The 24,413-nt window shown below is 35.0% G+C and overlaps 1 protein-coding gene across 10 annotated transcripts in view; it reads left to right on the top strand.

Annotated features, from left to right (window-relative positions):
- Nucleotides 1-24,413, top strand: part of LOC105220190 (polypyrimidine tract-binding protein 1) — a 325,184-nt gene that overhangs the window by 279,152 nt on the left and 21,619 nt on the right. For 8 of the 10 annotated variants that reach the window (XM_029043894.2, XM_054225420.1, XM_054225418.1 and 5 more), the window contains 4 exons: nucleotides 7,784-8,074; nucleotides 8,455-8,728; nucleotides 9,472-9,692; nucleotides 11,040-11,073. In XM_029043894.2, the coding sequence (XP_028899727.1) occupies nucleotides 7,784-8,074; nucleotides 8,455-8,728; nucleotides 9,472-9,692; nucleotides 11,040-11,073 (820 nt within the window). Of the gene's footprint in view, nucleotides 1-7,783; nucleotides 8,075-8,454; nucleotides 8,741-9,471; nucleotides 9,693-11,039; nucleotides 11,074-24,413 lie in introns of all 10 variants that reach the window. The other 2 variants (XM_054225422.1, XM_054225421.1) reach the window with 2 other exon arrangements.

Here is a 24,413-nt window from a genome sequence, read left to right as displayed (position 1 = left end):
AAGACAGTGTCCCGTTAACACCCCTACAAGGGTTCTTGTGTAATTCCTCTTAAATTTCAATAAGCGACTCTTATTCCACTCAGGCCACGTTTGTCTACTTACGGAGCAGGTCGTTGATTGTTTCCATTGTGATTCAGCCGTATCAACAGATTGTTTATCTATTAGATATCTGCACGTTGCCAGTGGTATATAAATTCCCTCTTTATTAGCATCCAACTGCAGTGTTGTGCCAAAAACTGTCTAGTTCATCTGCTACACAGTTTCCAGGAATGTCACTATGTCCCGGGACCCATTGTAGGTGTATCGTGAAATATGATATAATTGTCATTAGTAAATCCAAGCATTCTTTCACTATCTTCGACTTCTTTACTCTTTCTTTGAGACTTTAGTGATTTTAAATCCGATTTAAAGACAGAACGAGAAGGCTTTCTTTAATTGCAGTGATCTCTAAATCAAGTAACAGATGGCAAAAATTCGAACTTCGAAAAAAGTATATTATTAGTAAATTTATAGCTTACTGATCCGAGTTAGTTCCAAAGTTAAACATATTTCTAAACTTACCTGATAAGTTTGAATCAATTCGCAGTTATCAAGTCATCCGAAGCAGAGCAGGGTTTTTCCAAAGCTTTAAGGAGATCGAAGTGGCAATCAAAGCCAGCAAGTCTATGGTTTTGAGAGGATTGAAGAATTTGAGAGTTTCCTCGTCTCCTAAAGGACTCCACATCTTCTTTAAACGACTAATTTTGCCATATAATATTGAGAGGCATCTAAAGAATACGAGCCTTACCAAAACTAAGCTGGAAGATAGTAGGTTATATCCGACAAATAATGAATCATTTCTTATATTTCGCCTCGGTTCAATGATGGCATATAGAAGAAAATAAGAAATAAGTAGAAAATTGTACTCCCTTTACTGAAAAATATATTTTAAAGCTATAAAATATTTCAAAATGGAAAATATTTACTAATTGGACCAATTGCTTTAATAATAGGTCCCTTTGTTAGGTTAGGTCTGGTCAAGATATATGTAGATCTCTACGATTGCAGATAATCTCACTTAGACAGCTTTACCTGTCCTTTTTGGCACCTTTGATGTTCTAAGATTCCAATAAATATCATATTACACGCTCTTATCTCTCTCTTATGCACGCTCTCTCAAAATCCGCTATTAATTTTATTTCAATTTCGACGTGAATATCTAATTCAATTACTTTGAAATAATAAAATCTTTTCATAGCTTTTCATATGCTTATTTGCGGCGCTATAACTCCGACTTAACGCACTGCTTTAGTGCCACAAGTAACTGCCACTTATATGACCGCAGATGCAACAAAGCCACGCAATATGCGTCAAGTTAACTTGTTGTGGTGGCAAGTTTATGCAGTACAAAATGCAGCTGCAACTCTCTATATGAATTTATGTGTGTGAAATTTCCATTGCCAGTGCATAAAAGGGTTGCATAAACTTTGTCGCCACGCAGACACACACAAGAGCGCATGCAAATATTATATAACGCTCGAGTGCGGGTGAGAGAATGGCGTGAATGGAAAACAATAATATTTATGAAGCTTAAAATGCGAGCAACTGCTTCTTTTATGCGCTTCATATAGTCTTTCAATAGTTCTTAACTTCATGCAGTCGGTTTATTTTATATTTTGATGCCTTTATGCAGTTGTTGTTCCTGTTGTTGTTGTTGGTGTTGATGACAAAAACCGCTTACGCGCAAACAAAAAGCGCCGTGAATGAGTGAAGCAGCAGAAGAGTGAAGTGTGGCAGCAACAAAACAAAATTTATTTTAGTTTGTCACTGGCTTTTCATCGCTTTTCTCGCTTCCTGTTGCTACTTGCCTCCGCCTCGCGCTCTGCCACACACTTTCTTGTTGCGGATTAATGTGGCAAAAACATGCTTTGGCTTCTTTGGCGCTTAAACAATTGTTGAAGAAAGCCAAAAATTTTGTTTCATCTTTTTTTTACCTTCTTGTTCTTGTTGTTGCTTTTGAGTGCTTATATATATATTTTTTTTGTGCGCGCGCGCCACTGTAGTTTTGCTGCTCATTTAACGCTTTTTGCATAAATAACTTTTTTCAGCGCCATCAATTTACAAACGCCGCTTCACTTTGCCTTCTTCGTTCGACGCTTCGTGCTTTTTTTACGCTGCACCGACGACAAAGTGCCACGGATTATCCTTCAATTTTATTTTCCTCTTGTATATTTGTGGACTTGGACTTTGTTGTCTTCTCTGTTCTTTTTTTGGTGTGCTTAAATTTTCGGATTTTATGTTGCTTTGCGGTTGGCATTGTGGTTGCGACATTGTGGCTGCTCGAGTACTAAAAGACTACCTCGCTGCCCTCACACCTCAGAGCACTCCACCTCAATTGCGCTGCTTGTAATAAAAATGGAAAACTTTGTAAATTTAGCGCAAACTTTTGTTAAAAGCTTTTATCTGTGCTCACGCTTCTTGTTGCCATCACTGCTTTAGTTGTTGTAGTAATTTTTTGTTTTATGCACACTTTTACCTTTAGTTTTTTTGTTACTTTCTCTCTCTCAAACTCACATTGACGTCTTAGTTTTATTTCCTCTGTGTGTTGAGTCCCGCGAGTAAGCATTCATATTTAGCTTAATCTGCCTCGCTGCCGCCTCTTGTTCGCTTTCCATTCGACAGCGGTTATGACTTTATTACGTGTCCGACTTTTATTTCGTTTTGAAAATGTCAACCATTTGGAGCGAGGTGTGCTCTCACTGGTTGCGCGTTCGACGCTTTCATTGCTTGCCTCCTTCATTTTGTTCCTCCTGGGAAGTGCCAACTGGTCAACGCACAACAAACTATAAAATTAATGGAAATAATATAAAATACGGCAATGGAAGCACGTGGTTTATACCGTTACAGTAAAGTATCGAATATGCTTTCCATAGAGCTTTCCAAGTGCTTTCACATTGTGAAAGCTCATAATCTACGATTTGATGTTCGAAATGTTTTTTAAAATCCTCAATTAGAGATACGTTTTGCTTTCTGTTATTCAATATATGCATAATCAGGGAGATTCTAGTGAACTTTCCGATGAGTCGTTTTTTTAACGAGTTCATTTTGTAACTTCTTGCAGTATATACCATGATCATGTTAATCAACAATTAGTTATTTTCTTACTCTCACTATTAATTGGGAAAAAATCCCTCGCATACTGCTTGCATCATCTTACTGGAAAACTTAATTTAGTCAATTAGTGGTCCTCCCTGTCTTCTATTGTAGACAATTTGTTAATGGACTAAATTAAAGATGCATATTTATCATATGTTTCAACTAGTCCTAATCGACAATACACCAATTAATTTATTTATTTGCTGACGTTCTCAATTAGCGTTATTTCAATTATCATCAATGGGAGTTTATAAATCCTTTGAAACTGGCTCCAAATCCTTCAAATATATATTATTTAAAGAACAAAATTTAAAACTTGAAGCAGCTTGCAGCTCGTTGGTTGATTAAACTTTCAGACATACTCTTAATTTACTCAATTAGGGAACTAATTAACTCAATAAGACCTAACTTAATGTACTCAATTAGCTTATAGCCAATTATTATAAGTATGAGGAGCAATAACTAGTGACTTATTTAACAGAATACCTCTAATTGCTTGTTTGTTTGATTAATTGTCAATTAAATGTCACTAAACATATCTTAATGTTTCCTCAATCTCTTCTTAAAAATTGAACACTACTTTCATGTCGTCTTCTCAATCAAATCCTAGTCGAAGTTTATTATATTTACAGAGCGACATAAATAGAGTAGTATATGTCTAACTATGTATGTGCGTCATTTTTTCAATTCATTTCCATAGAGTAATAAAATAAATCGATAACAACTCTTTGCTTGCAAATAAAATAACTGTACACATGTGTGCTGTGTGTTTTCCCCAGTACAGTGAGCTTCACTTTCAGCAATACAAATACAGTAGCGCGTTTTCACGAAATAAAATAAAATGCTTTTAGCTGGAAGTGCTATAGCTATAGCGAGCGCATTTATTTGAATTGCAAAATATTCGATTTTATAGAAGCCGACTGATAGCTGTCGGCGTTTAAAATGCAGTTAAACATTTTTGCTTTCAATATTTTCTTTTTGTAAATAGAAATGCATGAATAATTTGCGTATTTGGTGAGATGTGAGCGTGAGATATCAGAGGGTTTCAAATGATTGGTGTTTATTTTTGTTTTCTTGGAGGTAGCAGTGACGTCATTACTTTTTATTTTGTTTTTATTTTCATACGAATTGAGCGGATTGAAAGCTAAAAAAACTTTCAGTTAGCCATGCGAGCTTTTTAATGTTTAACTTATTTTTAATTATTCGTCTTAATTTTTTAATTTCTAATTGATAATATTAAATTAATGTCTCTTCTTGCAACATTATGTTCAGTTTGGGCCACAAAAGGAAACGCTTTCACAAAGCTTTCACTTTTAATAATAAAAATTAATAGGAATCCATAGGTAAGGCTCTTTTCTAAGTGATTGATGAGCTTTTTAAACATGAATAAACACTGATAAAACAATCTATAAACAACAACAAGTACAACAACCACGAAAAATCTATAATATGCATTATTTTCACTTTTAACTACCAACCGCTTTCACAAAACTTTCACTCTTAATAATAGATATCAAAAGTTATGTTCAAAGGTTTTTTAATGACTGAAGAGCTCTTAGTAAATACAGAGCTTTTAACAAAATATTGAAATACCAAAAGTGTATCAACAACAACAAGTACGATAAACTCAAATCTTAAATCCAACAGCTTTCACAAAGCTTTCACTTTTATTACAAAAATGAATAAAAATCATAAATTTGAGCTTTTAATGAATGAAGAGCTTTTACCTATAGAATGAATTATAAAAAGTCTATAAACAACAAAAAGTACAACAACCATAAATCTGCTTCAATTTGCATTGTCTCACTTCTAACCACCACAAATTGGGCAAATTAAAAACGTGTTTTGTGCTTCTTCATAATTCTAAAATTCAATCAACACATATCTATGATGCCACTTCTTCGTACTTCCGCCTTTTTCACATTGCTCTATATCATTATAAATACTCAATAGCGAAACCGCGCGCAATCATCTAATATCATCTAATAATCATAATCATTTAAAGCGCCATTCAACACTCAGCCATTCATGGCGCATTCGCAGCTCATTCATCTGCACGTATCGTTTTTTATTTTCTATTTTTAACCACTTTTAAAACAACAACAGCAAGAGCAACAAGGAGACGCAGCGGAAGCGATTTTTAAATAAAATCGGAAAGCGGAAGGATATAAGTGGAAGTGAAAAAAATGAAGTTGAGGAAAATAAAGCGCTGACTGCCAACTTGGCTAACATATCCATTTCGCCATACTTTTATAAAGCAGTGTATATGTATTATTCGTGTGTGAGAGGAGGTGTATGTGCGGTGCGTGCGAATTTCTTGTGGCATGTCTGTCTGTCTGTTTGTCGCCTAGACTTGTCCGCCGCGCAGTCATCCATTTAGTCTTGGCTACGATTGCCTGTCAAGTGCTGCCAAGACGCACCGACGCGCATACACACACTCACACTGCTCTATAAAAGTATTATGCACGACTTTGTTGTTGTTTATATTTATATTTGTGTGTGTGTGAGTGTGTGTGTGTGTGCGTACTCTCGCAATTCTAATCAATTTTTATTATATTTGCAATCTTCTTGGCAGTAACAGCATCATCGTCTTCGCTGAAGTGTCCTTTAACGTTTGCCAAATACACACACACACACACAGGCATACACTCATATGTACGTTCCACTTCCTGCCGCCAGTGCGCGCCCTATAATTTGACTTGGCCCTGGCCTGCTTCTTCTGCCATTTGCTTTCGATTTGTTTTTATTGTGTTGTTTTTGTCTTTTTGCTTTTGCATTTGTATTGTTGTTGTGCACTTCAGTGAGCAGCGCGAACGTTGCTTGTCTGTTGCTGTGAATTCCACACACCCGTCTCCTCGACTCAGCGCCGCGTATCCTCACGTTGCCGCCCAGCACATTAATGCGAGAATCACTTACGCGCACAAACACACACGTATTCATACATATATATGTAGAGTTGAATATATTCATAAATTATATACATATATGACTATCTAGCATACCGTTATTCACATTTATATTCACCTGCGTTGCGCGTCCCCTCGCATCGGACGTTGTCGTCGTCCGTTACCTGTCGTCAATCGGAAATCGCACACTTGGGGCAAAGCATCCTCTTCAGATTTTCTATGGTTTGCTTGAGTTGTTGTTTTTATTTTCGTGTGTGCATACGCTTGTGCGTGTGCGTTTACGTTATTTATATAGAAAAAGCCAATGTGTTTACGTTATGATTTTTAAATCAAAATTCAGCACGAACTGGAATAAATTCACTTCCGAATGTCATTAAATTGTATTCCGATATTGTGTGATGTTCACTACGATTGGCAAGTAGACAAGCACACGCACACACACTCACTAATAAACATTGATATATTTATATGAGTATGAATTATATATTACAGTGCGTCTTCACAATAGACTTCTCGAGCAGGTTCACTTAAGGTTTGCGAGACAACAGCGAAAGAAGGATGAATGCGTTTGTGTGTGTAATTTGCGGCTATTATATATTTGTATATACATTTTTCTTTTCCTTTTTATTTTTCGTATCGATTTCCTTCCTATTTTCTGCTGGAACAATATGAATTTATTGATTCTGATTGAGATTTATGAGCGAACTTTTCTATGGCATTAATGTGGTGTGATGACCCGGCGAGAATTTTGTTTCGATTTTTACAAGTTTTATATAATTTAATATTAAATGACGTTTATGCGCAAATTTCATATAGAAATAATATTTCTGGATATAGAAAATAAGAATTTAAGCTTTTCAGATAAGGTCTTAATTGAGTCAATAAGCACTCTATTGTTATATGTGTGACTAAATTACTGTAACTGGCTGTCTAAAATGCCTATAAATAAAATTAAATGCATTATTATTAAATAATATTAATTTTATTTTGTTTAATAATTAATTATTTGATATCTAATCAAAAAAAATTTTAAGTTTTATATAATACATTTGTATGAAAAGAAAATATATAATTAAAAAAGATAATTAATATTATTATTGAATTAAAAAAATAATGAAAAAATAAAATAAACTTAAGAAAAATTACAAAAAATATTAAAATTTTAAACAAAATTTTTTACAAAATTACAAATAACAATTGAAAAAAAAATAAACTGAAAAAATTTATTTAAAAAAAAACAAGAATAAATTTATGTTTAAATAAAAAAAATTAACTATAAAAAATAAAATAAAAATGATTTAAAAAATTAAAAAATGATTTAACTGCAAACAATTTAAAAAAAAAAATTTACAAACAATTTTTAAAAATTAAAAATGATTTAACTGCAAACAATTTAAAAAAAAAAAATTAACAAACAATTTTTAAAAATTAAAAAAATAAAATTTGAACTAAAAAATTAATTTAAAAAATTCCGTATATAACTGAAAAAAATAAACAAAATTTTCAATTAAAAAACTAATTTAAATAAATTAAAAACCAAAAATTTATTTAAAAAATTCCCATAAAAGCAACTAGATAATAAACCCGAATTATTTATATTTAATTATATTTATTTAAAAATTGCTTAAATATAACGGATCTCCGACAATATCTATTCTACATACACAAACATATAAAAGTTTAATACATTAAAGTAAAAACTTTAAATTGAAATTAATGATTTTTTTATCCTCCTCTTCCAGACCGGTGTCGTGTCCAGCGATTATCGCATTCAATCGCCAGCATCTGGCTCACCGCTACCGCTGTGCAACACCGCCGCCGCCACCAATGCCGATGGCACAATTGCTGTACTACAGAACAACTCGAATGCAGTCAACACCGCCAACAACACAGCCGGTGGACCGAATACGGTGCTGCGCGTCATTGTCGAGTCGCTGTTGTATCCGGTGTCATTGGATATTTTACATCAGATTTTCCAACGTTTCGGCAAAGTGTTGAAAATCGTTACATTTACAAAGAATAATTCATTCCAGGTAAATGCGAAATGATAAGTGGACATATAGAATATGTATGAGTGGTGTGTTGTGGTGCCATGTGAAAGGACGCTGCCTCTGTGAAGCGTCATTTCATTTTATGTCAAATGACAAGTGGCAACCACAGCGCGACAGCGTTCATAATTGATAAGCGCGCGTTCAAAGACAAAAACAACAACACAAACAAATGCAAATGTTGAAAAGTTCACATGCTCGCTTGCGCATCAAATCAAGCGTGAATGCATGAAATGCTTTCAACGAAATTTGCACTTGTTGTACTTTTTGTTGTTGTTGGCACGCTCATACATCATTCAATTTAGTTACGCCACCTTCTTTTAATATAAACACATTTATGTATAATATTATACTCTCCCTTCCAGGCACTGATCCAATATCCGGACGCCCATTCGGCTCAACATGCCAAGAACATTTTGGACGGCCAGAATATCTATAACGGTTGCTGCACTCTGCGCATCGACAACAGCAAATTGACTGCTTTGAATGTCAAATACAACAATGACAAATCGCGCGATTTCACAAATCCATCATTGCCACCGGGTGAGCCCGGCGCCGACATAATGCCCACCGCTGGCGGTTTGGTAAATGCAAATGATTTGCTCCTGATCGCGGCCCGACAGCGGCCATCCCTAACAGGTGATAAAATAGGTAACACTTTTACTTTTTCCTTTTTTCATTTTTTTTTTTGTTTTAACTGTCGTTTCGTTAACCAAAAATAACAAAAAATAACTCTTTAACTTATTGTCTATCAGTTCCATAATTTCTTTATATATTTGAGTTTAACTTGATTTTGAGACTTTTTAAATGAGTTCCAAATTCCAATCACATTTGGCCGAGTTTATTCGTAAATTTAATTTTTGTATGAAACATGATTTTCTCTACTCTCTCTTTGTCTACTCAATTGCGCTCTTGCTCTCCAATCGCTATCACTGAGCATAAAAAAATATATTTAAGTAGTCTGCAGTATTATATATAACTTTAAACTAAGTAATGTCCACAACTCCCAGAGTCACCTAGGTTAGATGAACAGTACCTTACATCAATAACACAACAACAATTTTTAATTAGTTATTACCTCATTTTTTCTAGATTACCAGGTTCAAAAAGCGCTTCAATCCTTACATCAAAAAATATAAATTCAAAAAAATATAAACAAGACACACCGACCGACACATTAGTCATACGTTAGGCTTTCAACCACCAACCACAAAGTAACCCGTAATAACTTAACGCATTAGTTTGATTGAAGTTCACGTTAAAAAAAAATGTAGAAAGCACCCCAGTTAATGGGCTGCAACCACCCAACACATATTCCTAATATTTCGTCCCCTCCCGCCCTTCGTCAGGAATGCCGATTTCAATTTGTTTTCCTAAAAAAGTTAAAAATCAAAATTACTACTTTGCAGTGAACGGACTCGGTGCACCCGGTGTATTGCCGCCATTCGCACTCGGCATTGGCACACCGCTCGCCGGCGGCTATAATAGCGGTATACCGAATTTGAGCGCCTTTGCGCTGGCCAACAGTGGTGCTCTACAGACAGCAACGCCCGCTTTGCGCGGCTTCTCCAACGTGCTGCTGGTGTCGAATTTAAATGAAGAGGTAAGTCGCTGACGTCACACTCAAGGCGCTCACATATAATAAATATATGAAAATACTTTAAGCTTTCTAAATCATTTACTATCATATAAGTAGTTTCTTTGGAATCCAACAAAGCATAAATATATTTCATCGAAACATTTTTGAATATTTTTAATATATTTTTTTTATGTATAACTTAATGTTTTTACCATTATTTGCATTGTTTTAGTTTTTTCTAATTTTTCATTGTTTTTTTTTTTTTGTATTTTTAATGCTTAAAATCTTCATATTTTGTTTTGTTCGTCTTATATTTACTCGATTGTAGGTTCGTTTTCGTTCATTTCGTTTATTTTCGTTTTGTTACACTTCATAATTGCTCGTTATTTGTACCCAAAAAATATGTTATAAAATAATTGGCAATATTTCCAAGCTATATTTCCCATAACATTTCGAACTATTTTCTAAATTTCAATCTCTCAATTATTTTATGTGTTACATAACCAACCAGTATAATCGACGTTTGCTAACCAACATTTTCGCTATTTATTTTCAAATTTCCAAGTTTCCAGCAAGCAACGCAGTCTTTCTTCTTTATGCTGAAAGTAGCATGAAGTGAAAAGATATCTTCTTCTTCAAAGTTTTAGTTGATTTTCGTAATTTTTCTACTTTCACTTCCTTAAGTTTCTCATCTCATCAACGATTAGCAAAATAGATGAACTTTAATCTGTAAGAAAATATATTTAATTAGATTACGAGTAGTAATGTGTTCTTATTACGAAACTCTACTTTCGAGTTCATATTTATTCCAAACACTTTTCGTATAGAATTTGAATCCTAAATGTATACTACATTTTCTAGAAGTGAACTATCCAGTAATGACAAGATTGTAATGCATCTGAAGGAAAAATAAAAAATAACTTCAAGCAACGCGATTCCAGTGCTTTTTCGATAAGAAAAGTATATATATATATCCTAAAAATATAATCTATTCCAATATGATCAGTGAATTATTATGAATCGTCCATGATAACTCAAAATTATCACAATTTGAGCAGGACTATAAAAAAATTAATTATGAAACTCCTCAAAAAGAAGACAACCATTTGAAGAAACTATATATCTTAGCCGCCTTCAACTACAAAAACCAAGAATAAACAATTATATCTCCATTCGATAATTGTAATACAAAATTTCAGTATGCTTGCCTTTTCAAATCCCCTTTAGTGACAGCTTTTTTTTTAAATTAGTGAAACTGCAAATATCAACAAACATTTAAAAACTCTATTTTTTAGTTTTTGTTTTACGTTTTACAAAAAAAAAAAAAGAAACTCTCGCTAACTGAAACTCTATTTTCTCTTTTTTCTGTAGATGGTCACGCCTGATGCTCTATTTACCCTCTTTGGTACGTCTGCACAAATATTATTAATTTTTATTATATTTACATAGTTGAAAAACAAAAAAAAAAAAACAAAAACAAAGAATGAACATCGTCTACTTACATAATGCATCATTTATATATTTCCTATATGTTTTATCAACTATTTTTGCTACCGCCTTATTTAATTGAAACTCTCCTTTAATAACTAGTAACTGTTATTTATATATGGAATCTCTCGTTATTTTCGTTTTTTGTTTATTTTGAAATATTTTTTTTTTACATTATTCATTACTATTTTACAGTTTTTAGCATAACACAAAATTATTTAGCGTATTTTGTTTTGTTGTAATTATTCGATTATGTTTTTGTTTTTGAGATAGAATCTTAAGTAAATTGGTTTTACGAAAATGTATCAATTTTGATATTCTTTTATTAATATAGTAACACTTCACATACTTTTAGGCGCCCAGTGCATTAATTTAAGATCCGTAACAATTGCATTTTATTCATTTAAAATTTTGCTTTTGAGATTGGAAAAGTAAAACCAATTCACTGAAGTTTTCTATGAAATTTAGTAGGTCCATATGATTGTTTATGAAAAATAGTTGTAAACCTTATATAAATATTACGAATAGGAGTAAGTACAGGTTCATAAAAATATTTATTTAATCTGAAGTATATATAGCTATATTATAAGACAATTTGCGACACGTCCCAATTTCGCAGGTGCGCTGTTTACTAATGAATTTGTGTTGATTCACTCAATACTTCAGTTGCTTGATTAAAAATCACATAAACGCAGTGTTGTATTTGACAATTCTCTTACGGTATGAAGCAATATATTTTATATGTGAATAATAATATTTGAAAAGAGAACTTAACCTCAGTTTGTAATAGAAATCATGAAAGCGGAATCGTCGGTGCTCTCTAATATATAAACCTCGTCCAAAATCTAAAACGCTCATGGGTTCTGGATTGAAAATCATCCCGTAAGGATGATTGAATATCGTTCCCAAGTATTAAGGTTTGTTATTTCCAGTTCCACGCATAAAACAGTGGGATCTTGGAGCCCTTAGTTCTCAGCAGACTCACATACATCCTTTTTTGCTGACGGAATCATATTTCAAAGTTTTCTTCAAAGGTTTGTAGGATGTAGATTTCGTATGGGAGATCCGAACGATAGCGCTACGACTATCTTTGGCTTATATGGAAGGTGGACTATCGCTAATAGAACTTTAAATATCTCGGGAAGCACTACTCCAAAAGCTGTATTTTCTCTTAAATCCAAGCTTATTTCTTTAACCGACAAGGGTCTCTTCCTAAAATATAACTTGAAATAAATATTAACTTCAAAAGCACACATATTCGAGTACTCATTCATTGAGCGCCACATGAGTGTATTACTCGAAACGACAACTTTGCATAGGTAAAACTTTCGATGAAAATAGAACAATGTGAAATAATAATAATAAAGCACCACTAGAGAACATGAGAGACAAATACTATCGTAATTTGTAACTACTCCAGCGCTGAGCCAACAAAGTTTGCACGCGCTGCAGGAAAACAAACTGCAGAAAAACTAAAAAATTCAGTGGCAGCACACAGATGAGACACCGACAAAACTACAAATAAGGAACAGGTGGAAAACCAATAAAAAAGGAGTATCGACCAAAGCCAAATGATGAACTCCCATCGGACATGCACGGCCAGCTGAACAGCAGCGCAACAGTTCGAACCGCCAGGACACTGAGATAAATGCAAAATCGAATGGATTGTTAGAGCAGATAGAAATTCGAAAATGTTGTAAATAAATAAACAACAGTGAAGAGCTAAGCACGCAAAGCATCTAGCGTTTGTTGGCTAAGGCACCGGTAGGGGTTTAAAGGGAACACAGCAGCTTAAGCATAACACATGATCAAGCTGAAGCAGGCGGAATAAAGTGAATAGATGAAGTGAATGCACGAAAAGGTACCAATGGACCTCAGCACACTCTTAATGGTCAGCACTTGCCGCGTGCAACAACACAAAAGCTAACTACAAATGCGGCAGTCGAAGCGCTTAGCGCAGATCGAAGACAGCATACGCCACTGTGGCCAGACGAGCCATAACAACAAAAAGCTTAATAAACTATGCATGCGGCCGGCCGAGAAGGTGAAGTAATGGAGCGCCCCGGTCGCCGCCGAAACGAGCTGGAACGAATGCGCGCGTATGCTGGACGGACGGTCGGACGGTAGCGAGTCCCACTACAATCCGAGTTGTTTATTTGAAAACAATTTAAATTCGTCTAACGAATTTTATTTACAAGCGAATAACAGTAGCAATGACAACAATAACAACAACCACAAGAGCACAGCACTCACTCGTTAGAACGACGGTCGGCGACTGCATGCAGCAAACGAGCAACTAAGTGAGTTTTAAAAATATGTAGCAGCAACAACAACAATGGAACGTGCAACAACAACAATGGAAGGCAGAACATTACGCCCGAGGTGCAAGGTGTGAGAAGTTGCGAACTCGTTAGGATGGACCGAGCGAATCCAATTGAATGCGACTGCTAGTGGCTGGCGCGCGGTGTGGTGAGGCAGGAAATTGAGGCAGCAACTAACCGTAACGAAGCGTAGCAAATGCTATAAACTCCTTCTACTCCGCCACACTGCGACACGCAACTGCTCGAGACGGACGGACAGCAAGGAGTATGAGAATGGCCAGCGGTCGACTATCAGAGGATTTCGGTTGGCTGCTGGCGGTGAGGGGCTCCGTGCCACCAGGTGAAAATGTGTAACGAATTTTCGTGTTTATAGGAAAAGTTTTGCCTTTTGCTTCGACAATTGAGCAAAAGTGCGAAAGAATAACAAAAGCACTAATGCGCTTAATTATGTGAGTGCTGTTCCGGCGCCCACATTCACACAGGCATACAAATGGGATGCTTAGCACTCTTGTGTAAGAATTTCATGCAGGATAAAGAAGCAGGAAAGCAAAAAAACGAAGCAAAAGGGATTGCTAAAATTAGTTTTATTATTTTAAGTATAAAATGAAGTGAAAGTGGGAGTGCTGCTGCTAATGGAAGGTCGCTGTAATACAATAAAAGCTAACGGCACGGAAAAAATGTTCAAGCTTTTTGTGGAAAAAGAAATTTGTGGAAAAAGCACGCGCAAGGGGACAATGGTCGGTAGATACCGTTAGCGGCTAATGTAATGATTTTAAAGTGATTGAATTAATTGATTGAGTAATTTCATTTAATTACTTATTTCGCTACTCAGCAATTACATGATTAACATGCATGCTCAGGAGCTTTCACGACGGAGCTTTTGTTGATTTTGTTGGTTGCTTTTGTTGGCCGCATTTTTACGCTTTTCCAATCACTTATTTTTCAATTATTTGGAATTTATTTGGAAATTTTGAATGTTGAAAGTGAAAATCAAATAAAAGCTTTTAGGCATCTTGCTGTGACTTAGCAAAGGTGAACTGTAAATAGAACGCAATATGGACCGAACTTTTCTGAGTAGTTTTTGGACGGCAGCCATGCGTGCTCAAAAATAAAAAATAAAAATATTTAAAAAAAATATGTAAAAAAATAATGGAAAATGAAAACTGAAAAAAAAAACAAAATCAAATAAAGCTTTGAAATGGCAATGAAATCAAGTCAGCACAAATTCCATGCAAAGGTTATTAAATTCTCTTGAATACCCGACTCAGAGGTTATGTCCTTGCCACACACCTCACTTTGCCACCAAAGCATTCATACGTAGAGCAATAAAATTAAATTTACATGCCAACAATAAAAACAACAAAAACAGCAAAAAATATGAAAAGAAAAATACAAATCAAAAATAACTACGGCAAAACAGTAACAATAACACAGCAGGAGTCTCTATGCCACAATAAACAATTTCAGCAGTAAAAGCCACTTCACCTCAATCTACACTACAGACCAGTGCCCGGCAGTCTGCCACCATGCAACTCCTTGCACTTCATATTGTTGGCACTGCAAATACTTTGTTGGTCATTCATTTGCTTATTCAACCGGCCAAACTCGTCAGCGCTTCGGTCAGTCGGGTCATTTTCCATTTTGGTCACTCCAACGGGTGGTTCAACAAATGAACCTCAAACTTTACTTTTCGATTTAGCTTTGCTTGAGCAATGGAATTCATACATTGCTATGACTTTTATTTGATTTGCATTGTTAGTTGTTGTTGTTGTTGTCATTGCATTAGTTGAATGTGTGTAAATTATGAGAATTAAGTGCGGCATAATTGAAGCTAGGGAACACAACTGAAAAGGCGGTGGACTAAAGTATGCAAGGAGCTCTGTGCATAAATGTGATACATATGAGCTTATGGAGAAGTTTTGAAAAGTGAGAAGATAGTTTATTTAGCTTGGTGAGGGGCTCCGATGCCATTGCTCGGGCTCTCCAGGTTCTGTTCGACTTTTGTTTGCTTCTCGCCATCATTCCAGCTGGTAATAAAATAATAATTAATATAAAATGCTCCTTATATATGTGACTTTATTATAGAGTAATTATTTATTTTATTCTGATTTACTATCATTACCCTGGTCTTTTGGTTGCTGCTAGTAAAATAAAACATGTGAATGTCCACAATATTTTTGCCTAGGATTTTTGATGTACTTAAATATGTATAGCTTTCTCCATTTGTCTCCTGAAAAAATGTCATTTTTCATCCTGTTTGCTTCTTAGGATGTTTTGTGATAAGTAAAGTCATTCAATAGGGCTTATTATTCATAGTTCCCAACTCATGTCGTAGTAATTCTGGAAATTATGCTTTTATTTGCAATAATTATTAAAGAAAATATTTAATAGGTTTCTTCAAATTGTCATTTCCATTTTTTTGTTCGATTCACTGCTCTCTAACACTTGACAAATCAAAGGCAACTAATTCACTATAAAATTATTATAGGGCTGTTAAAGAGATTATTCGTCACTGTTGATTTCAAAAATTATATGTCCGAGAGAAAACCTCACGAGAAAATGAAAACTGGTAACGAAATTTTTCAGAACAATGTCATATGTTTTTAGCAACAACTTAAACTGACTATTTGGAGACTATATTGCCTCATCACTAGATATCATTTCAAGGCTTGTTGATTATTCTACTACTATTTCTTAACTTTTTGAACAAATTTTTTTTATTGGTTTTTAAACGAAAATTAAGGAAATTTCCTTATGATACATTTTTGCTTTAGTTTTCTGGTTTTTAGGAATATAATCAACTTCTGGAAATATATTCTATACCAATATGTACGGGGATGAGTCATAAAACCTTTTCTAAAGTTGTTAGACTTCCTTAATCCTTTAAATGCTATACTTTTTTCTAATCATGAGTTCACCAGCTTATACCAGCTTTTGAATTATTTGATATGAAATTAAATGCAATTTATCTGACTAGTCTAACTGCAATTTGTTGCTAAGTCGCACTAACTCAACTCTAACTATGGCTTCAGTTTGTATGTATGTATGTTTCTGTGTGTTCATAAATGAAGATTTTATGGACTTATAATTCAATTCTATTTTCTGAGTACACTAAATGCGCTAAACAACAACAATAATAACAACAAACGCTTAGTCGTTCGTTCGTGTGTGTGTGAAAACGTAATGAAATAAGTGAAATAGTTAGGAGAACACAACAACCACTACAACAAAAGCAACAACCATGAAATAAATAAAAATACAATAAAAATGTACATTTCAATTTGTTGCATCAACATTTAAATGCAATAGAATGGAAAAGGACACTGCTGGCAACAAGCTACAAGAGTAATGTTGCGAGTGGAAGAGGTGCAGCGGAAGGGGGCACTGAGAAATGAATAAATGCTTGTGGAAGTGAAACTTTATAAAGTTACTATATAAATCCAGCTGTTGTTTGTTGTTGCAAGCACACACATACACACACACTCTCATACAAATGCGCAAATAAATTCAAATTTGTTGTAAGCCCTCACTATGCGACTGAGACTGTGGCAGGCACTGAGACCCGAGGCTCTTCGTTTGCTCTATTTACTTTTGGTATACTTTTAGGATAACTGTATTTGTTAAGTTCATTGTTTTTATTGTTGTGGATTTTGCATTAAGCAACACATAAGACAACAAGACAACTAGAGAACAAAAGCAACAGCAACAGCAACAGCAACAAACATAATTGCCACATAATGGATTTGTTGCCGCAATTGTTTTACAGTTTATCTGTTGTACGGATTGTGGCAAATGTTTTTGGTTGTCGGCACTGTTTGGCTGTTGTTGTTGTTGTTCATTATTGTACAGTCCATATTCTTTGCATATTTCTATTTCACTGGCATTTTTGTATGTATGTATGTGTGTGTGTATTGTTGCCACAAATCGTAGTTCATGCCGCAAGAGCCCCCACTCTCTCTCTCTCTCTAACTGACTTTGTCGCCGCCAGCCGCGTCTTTGTGTTCACATTGTTTGTTGTTGTTATTGTTAAATCTAGTTTTGTATGTGCAGCTCGTAAGCACTGTTGTCAAACACATTTATTTCTTACAGGCATATCCTTCATATACTTGCGTCTGTATGCATTTGCTGCTCATAACGGTTTGTTAAATTGAATTTAATTTGAATTTAAATTTCTCCAGCCAGCCACGTCTTCTCCAGCACATGCCAACCAACACACAGGCAAAGCAAAAGAGCTCACTGCATAATCTGTTTTCTTGCCAATCAGCAGGCATAAATAACAGACATACATACATATATAAATTGGAAGAACTCATAATAGAAGACAACACTTCTGCGGGCGATTCAATATTGCTGTGCCACAGTTGATATGCAACATTTGTTTGCAACTGCTTTCATTTTTTTTTATTTGTTTGAGTTTGCCTCACTGCAGGAGGGGTAAGTTGGTCGCTGTCACGTTGGTGGCTAAGCCTCGGACAGACATTAAATAAACTGATGACAGCTTAAATGTCAAATTAAGAGATCAGCCCAACAGTTACTCTGTGGCATGCCGACCTAACGGTAAACTGGCTTTGAAGTGTATAAATATTGCATTTTGCAATGTGGCAAGTCTCTGTTGTGTGTGTGTGCGTGTTGCAAGCGCCGAAATGAGTTTGTAATAAAGAAAAATTTATTTCATTTGCATGTAAATCCCTTGCCAGTGCAGGTAATGCAACAACGTTGTAATGGTGTTTGTGTAAAATACTTTATTGGAACTTCTCATTACTCTCAGTGTGTGTCTGAGGCATATTGTTTGAAGAAAATAAATTCTTTATGCTATGGAAGGCAGTTAGCTGTGGAAGTAATTATAAATTTCTTATAAAAAGGAGCTTTGAAATGTTTTTTCCTTATTCCTTCTTTGTGGCAAAAACGTCCATATTGAAATATAAAGTCAATACAAACTTCTATCATCGACCTATGTATGCTATATGATAAGGAGTTTCATATGTGTGCTTTATTAATTTAAAATGTGCCACTTTTACCCTAGAAACACCTAAAAATATTTAATTTTTTTTTTTTCAAATATTTCTCACGCCATCTCCATTACTATGAACTCCACTTAAGTGCAAATTATATCATATTACACTTAGCTGATTTAAATTACCAGCAATTGCCGCAATCTGTCATCTGTCGTACAATCCGCTAATATCCCTAAACAGCGCGCTCTGACATTTGCGCCCCTCCAAAGACACTCGCCTGCAGTCTCATTTTGCTCCGCTTCATTCAGTGGCTGGCAGTCGATTGATCTCATCAGCCGTGTCAATCGCTGCAAATAATGCCAATCCTATCAGCGTACGCAAATCGCTATTTATGCCAGCGAGCTGCAAGAAGCTGATGATGAGCGTCGAGCGAGCAAAAAAAAAAATAATTTCAGTTGTGCTTTTCTATGGCGTCACACCGCCGTGCGACTGGCATCCATTTGGCGTCCATTGCACGCTACACGCAGGATTTAGTTGAGTGACTGCTTAAGTGGCAAAATAGCACATTTTATTGACTGTAATCGGATCAGCTTGTTGCTATTTATACGCGTATACTTCTTAAGCCACAGCACCAATTGAGCGAGCAGTTAAGTTGACATCGTGGCGAAGTTTACCGAGAATTTAGATGGCGAGGGTATTCTTGTTAGAGGCGAGTAGAGAAGAAAGATGAAATCGATATGGAAAATCAAAAAGTCACAATTTCTGAAGAAGACTGATTTTCAAAAGATTAGGTTACTACGAATCACCTTTCTTCAGATCGTTGGTATAAAATGGAGCTCAAGCTGATAATCTGAGTAGAAAACAACCGTCTCTTAATTAAACTTGATCTCGTAGGACAAGATCTGTGTATTATTTTATCTAATTTTGTATACTTGAGACTCTAGAGTAATGGTAGATCGAAGTCGTAGTCTTAGTCGAGAAAAAATATAATATTATGCAAGAAAAGGCCGCATAGTGTTTACGATAGTTCTCCGGCATGTTTCTACGATGAAAGAGTCTCTCAAAACCCACCACAGATCTGATGAACTAGTCAAACTGACCACTTGTCGAATAATATAAAGACGACAGATGTCAAATAAGAGGAGAAGGAAGGTCTTATATACATATATAGCTCCTTAGAACCCGATTTTTACTAAATATAAATCTGAGTGTCCAGTAAATCTTATTCATTTATTCCTGTTTCAAGTTTCTAATAAATTATGTTAACAATGTCCAATAGTCTGTAGGGAATGAGCTCAGTTGAGGCGTTATAAAATAGCTGAATCTAAAATGGAAACATTTTACTCTTAAGCAATCGATTATTCATAACTCACCTACTTTCACCTATAGATTACACCCCTTCCAATACGAAAACCATCATTTCAAAAAAATCTTAAACTCGAGCAAAACGCTGCCGTGAAAATCGAAACAATCTGCAAACAAATGATAATACGCCAGGCGCAGCAATAAAGTACGGGAGGGGAGATAGAAAGTGACGAATATGAAGATGAAAAATGCGCGACACGGCGCTATAAAGCCTAATGGCAGCAATGATGACAATGCCTCCGTGTTGCTGCTGATGAGTGCGAAATGACAATAGAAAAGAGAATATGCCGTTGCTCGAGGCTAAAGCGGGTGCGCTGAGGCAGGCACTTTTAGATCGTAATCGAAAATTTTATGTGCAAATATGCGAGTTTTGCGGCAATTTGCGGCAGGTAATAGTTAAGCCGGCGGATGGTGGTGGCGGAAATGAATTGGTGACAACAACGGCAATACATACATACATATTCACACACATACATTCATCTATACAAGTATAGAAATAACAGTTAGTGTGTGTTGCAAGTATCTCTTGCCGCCGTTAAGTGTGCCAAGTAAATAATTATGTGCGACAGCTACTCTGACAATACAAAGCCGCTCCATATACGCATATGTGTATGTGAGTATGTGAGTATGTGTGTATGTGTGTGCGTGCCTCAGCGCCTTTAGCTGTTGCTACTTTGTCGCTTGCATTGTAAATGTTGTCTTTGTATTCGCATTATCAATATTTACATACGCTCCGCCTCCTCTAGATGTTGCACGTCGTAGCACATTCAGCGAGTACGTACATAGATAATGCCTGTTTCGGTTGGTCGGTCGAGTTAATATACGCAAGCACTTCTGCAACACACATACATATTCAGTGCTGCGCCTATTCTTATGTTAATAGTGGCACGCACGCACGTAACAACAATTTCACTTTTGTTGTTAACAAGCCGCACGCAAATACACTTGTGTGTACTCTTCTTGCAACACTCACATATTTGCTTAGTTGTTTGTATATGCGTGTATGTGTTTGTACAAACTCATTACAACAACTACATGTGCTCATTTCACACTCGTAAGCCAAGCTAAGCATGCAAATATTGTACGCTCTTGAACGTTATTGCCCTCCATTTAAGGCCCGTCTTGTCTCTGATCTAAACAGTGCCGCTAACTTGCCACCTTGCTACTAAGAACAACTTGCCACATATTCTTGCCACCACCACCGTCATTACCTTACCTCTCTGAAATGCATGGCAAATACAATCAGCAGGAAATATATTTACATATTCAATGAACTGCCACGCCATCATTGTACGGTTCATGTTTGGCATGCTTATTATAGTCGTTGCTGTTGTTATTGTTGTTATCGCACATTGTTAAGGCTGCTTTTGAAATGTGACACATTTTCAATTATTATTGGTCGGGGCATAAAGCAGAATGTAGTGCAAAAATATGCATTCCTCAGCTACATTTGGTCTAAATGGCACCTTTTATTGTGTGTAAATATTAGGCGATTTTATTAGGTTTGACAGTTTTTAGTTTGGATTGATTTTAGTTGATTTTTTTGTCAATTTCTATGGTGTTGCTGTGCAATAATACTTCCGCAATGCATCACTGTCATCAAAAAGCAAGAAATTTTTGCTTAAAAGTCTACTCAGAGCATTGCTTTACAACAGTTAAGACTGGAAAGGGTTCCTACTCACATTTATATATGATTCCTTTACCACACACCCCCCTCACAAACAAAAAAAATTTCAAACAACCATCCACAACCATTGATTTTATAACAATGTACTTCCCTTCTCCAACATTCGTTTCTTCTGCAAATCTTTTTCAAACAAATTCCACTTTTCTTTCTTTCATATCAAATATGCCTCTTAAAATTCATTGCCAGCGCGATAAAAACTTAATCAAGTGCAATTGTGTCGATTATAGCCGCCAGCAGCCAGCAGCCAGCAGCCAATCGTTGACTCGTCAGCATTTCTATTGATTATGAACTAGCGTTTTTCCAATTGCCAATTGTTATTGTTATTGCCAGGCACTTTGGCGATTTGTATGCAAATTTCATTACGCTTCGTTGAATTCTATTTTTATGCAGGCGAATTTTTTTCTTCGCAAAAATTTTGTATGAAATGAAATTTTATTATTAGTTAATTTGGCGAATGATTGAACGTTGACATTTAATTGTGCAATAAAAATTGATGCGCATTAACATTGTATGTTGCACTTGTTGGATGCATGTATAATTTTCAATGGCGCACACGTGTCATTCAAACAGATGCTAATATTCACATAAAATTCATAAACAGCAGTGGCGCTTTTTTAAACTAAACTTTTGCTTATATCTATAATTTTAAGTGACACGCACTTTCTAATCTTTCTCTCCAACTACTCCGCCTCCATTGATTTTTTAGAAATCTTCACCACTCATCTGCAGCTCCTACTCAAGTGTAAAAAGTGTGGTTTTAGTTTTCAAAACTAAGCTAAGTAAGTAGTTGTGTTGCTAAAGAACTACTCACAAAAATACCTAGAAATTTTAAACCATAAATGTCTCTCCACAGCAGTACCACCACTGCGTATGAGTAATGTACGAGTAAGTGCTGTTGGAGGTTACGTATACATCAAGTTGTTCATTGCAGATTTGCTTGCTACTGACATCAATGTTGGTTGGTACTAAGTTGGTATTAGCGTATTCAACTTTTCAACAACAAACACACACATGTATTACGCTCACATGTGTATCTATATATACGTATGTATATGAGTCTATATGGCAAGTTTTGACTATTTTACCAAGATTTGTACTTCAAACTAATTTTTTTGCTGTTGTTAGTGAAAGTTTGACGTTCAAAAATCTTGTGAACATTTACTTATAAAGCTTATACATTTATAATTTGAATTAGCTTTCTTCAAAAAGTGAAACAGCCAACTCGTTTGGTTTAATCATCTCGATTTTCAGCACTTTTTTTTAAATTTTTTCGAACAAAAATTTAAAACTCGTTCAATGTAATAACTGTTTATTAATTCAGCATATTAAAGCTTTGCGCTTTTTAACAAAAGCTACTAAAATCCAGTCTCGCATAACGGGTTTTTTACAATTTTTAAAAGCATTTGCAATCCGCTTATCCTAAGCTATGATGCCATTAGCTTTAGAAAGCAGATTGTGTTTGTGCTAATTTTATTTTTTTTCACAATGAGCTTAATATGTGTTTTTTATTTTATAACTGTAAAAAAAGCAATGAATTATGAATATTGAGTCATACATTGTGATTATATTTAATATTATTATATGCGGAAAAATATTTTATGAAAATAAATAATTAATATAAATAAAATATGTAATAAAAAATATATATTTTATTAAAAAAATGTTTTATAAAAAAAATTATAAAACAATTATTAAATAATAGGGAATTCCAAAAAAAAGTTTATCAAAATATATAATTTATAACGAAATTTTTTTTTTTAAATCTATCAAAGATATTAATTAGAAAAAAATATTTTATAAAAAAATATAATTTATTACGAAAAATTATAATTCATAAACAAAAATTAACAAAAAAAATATAGAAATAAAATATTTTATAAAAACAAATTTTATTAAAAAAAAGTTATTGCAAAAACGAATATTTCATAAAAAAAATATTTTATAAATTAAATTTAAAAAAAATAATATCGTAAAAAGTATTTTATAATAAATTTAAAATATTTCCCTTTTGGATTCTAATTGCGGTACTTCGAACACAATGTGCTCACTCTCTCTTTCTCTCTTAAATGACACTCTTCTAATAAATAAGCAGTCCTTAGCTATAATTCTCACACCTGATCGCCAAATCTTATTCGTTTGAAGCCTTCCAATATATTTATTATTTGACTTGCAGCTAATGGCACGCTGGGGAATTCAATGCAGTAATGGTGATTTGCTGCAGTCAGTGCTCACCCGCACAACAACAACAACAACAATGTTAGAGCTAAATCTACGTCAGCAACCATTGATAGCGCTTGTAAATCAGTTTGGGAGCAAAAAGAATTTATTATCAAGCAAAAATAACTACAACGAACAACAAAAAATAAAATTCTTACACCACAGCACAACAACCACATCCCTCTTATCGCCATTCTTTTCGCAAGCAGAGTAAATATTTTGCTTCCAATTGTTAACTTCTTACTTCTCGTGTATTTGCTTGTGTGTGTGTGGAAGGGCGCACAAGTCAAGCGCACTGAAAAGTGAATAAATTTTTACATGCAACATTACGGTACACACGCGCCTCCGCTTCTGTTGCATCCGCATATGCGTCGCTGCCGCCACCAGGCCGTCGTTGCCCACTGTTGTTGACTTCATTTCCGCTTCAACGTACACATCGAAGCCATCAAGCAACCGGATGCCGGCCATTCTGCGCACACCGTCGTTGCGACGTCATCGACAGATCTGTTGCAAGTGCACCTTCACCTAACCGGTTTGTGGCAGCATTGATGCCGGATGTTGCCTACTGGCCGACTGTCTGTTTGACTGACTGCCTGCCTGACTGGCTGAGTGGCAAGCGCAAGTTGGCTCTATCGTTCCCGGTAAAATTTTTGAATGCGGCGTTGCATGCAACATTGAAAATGCTGCCAGCATTTCAGCAGATATTTTTATC

The sequence above is a fragment of the Zeugodacus cucurbitae genome, chromosome 2, assembly GCF_028554725.1.
Source record: "Zeugodacus cucurbitae isolate PBARC_wt_2022May chromosome 2, idZeuCucr1.2, whole genome shotgun sequence".
Lineage (NCBI taxonomy): Eukaryota > Metazoa > Arthropoda > Insecta > Diptera > Tephritidae > Zeugodacus > Zeugodacus cucurbitae.
Note: the sequence above shows the minus strand (reverse complement) of the source record. Positions and strands in the feature narration are given on the sequence as shown.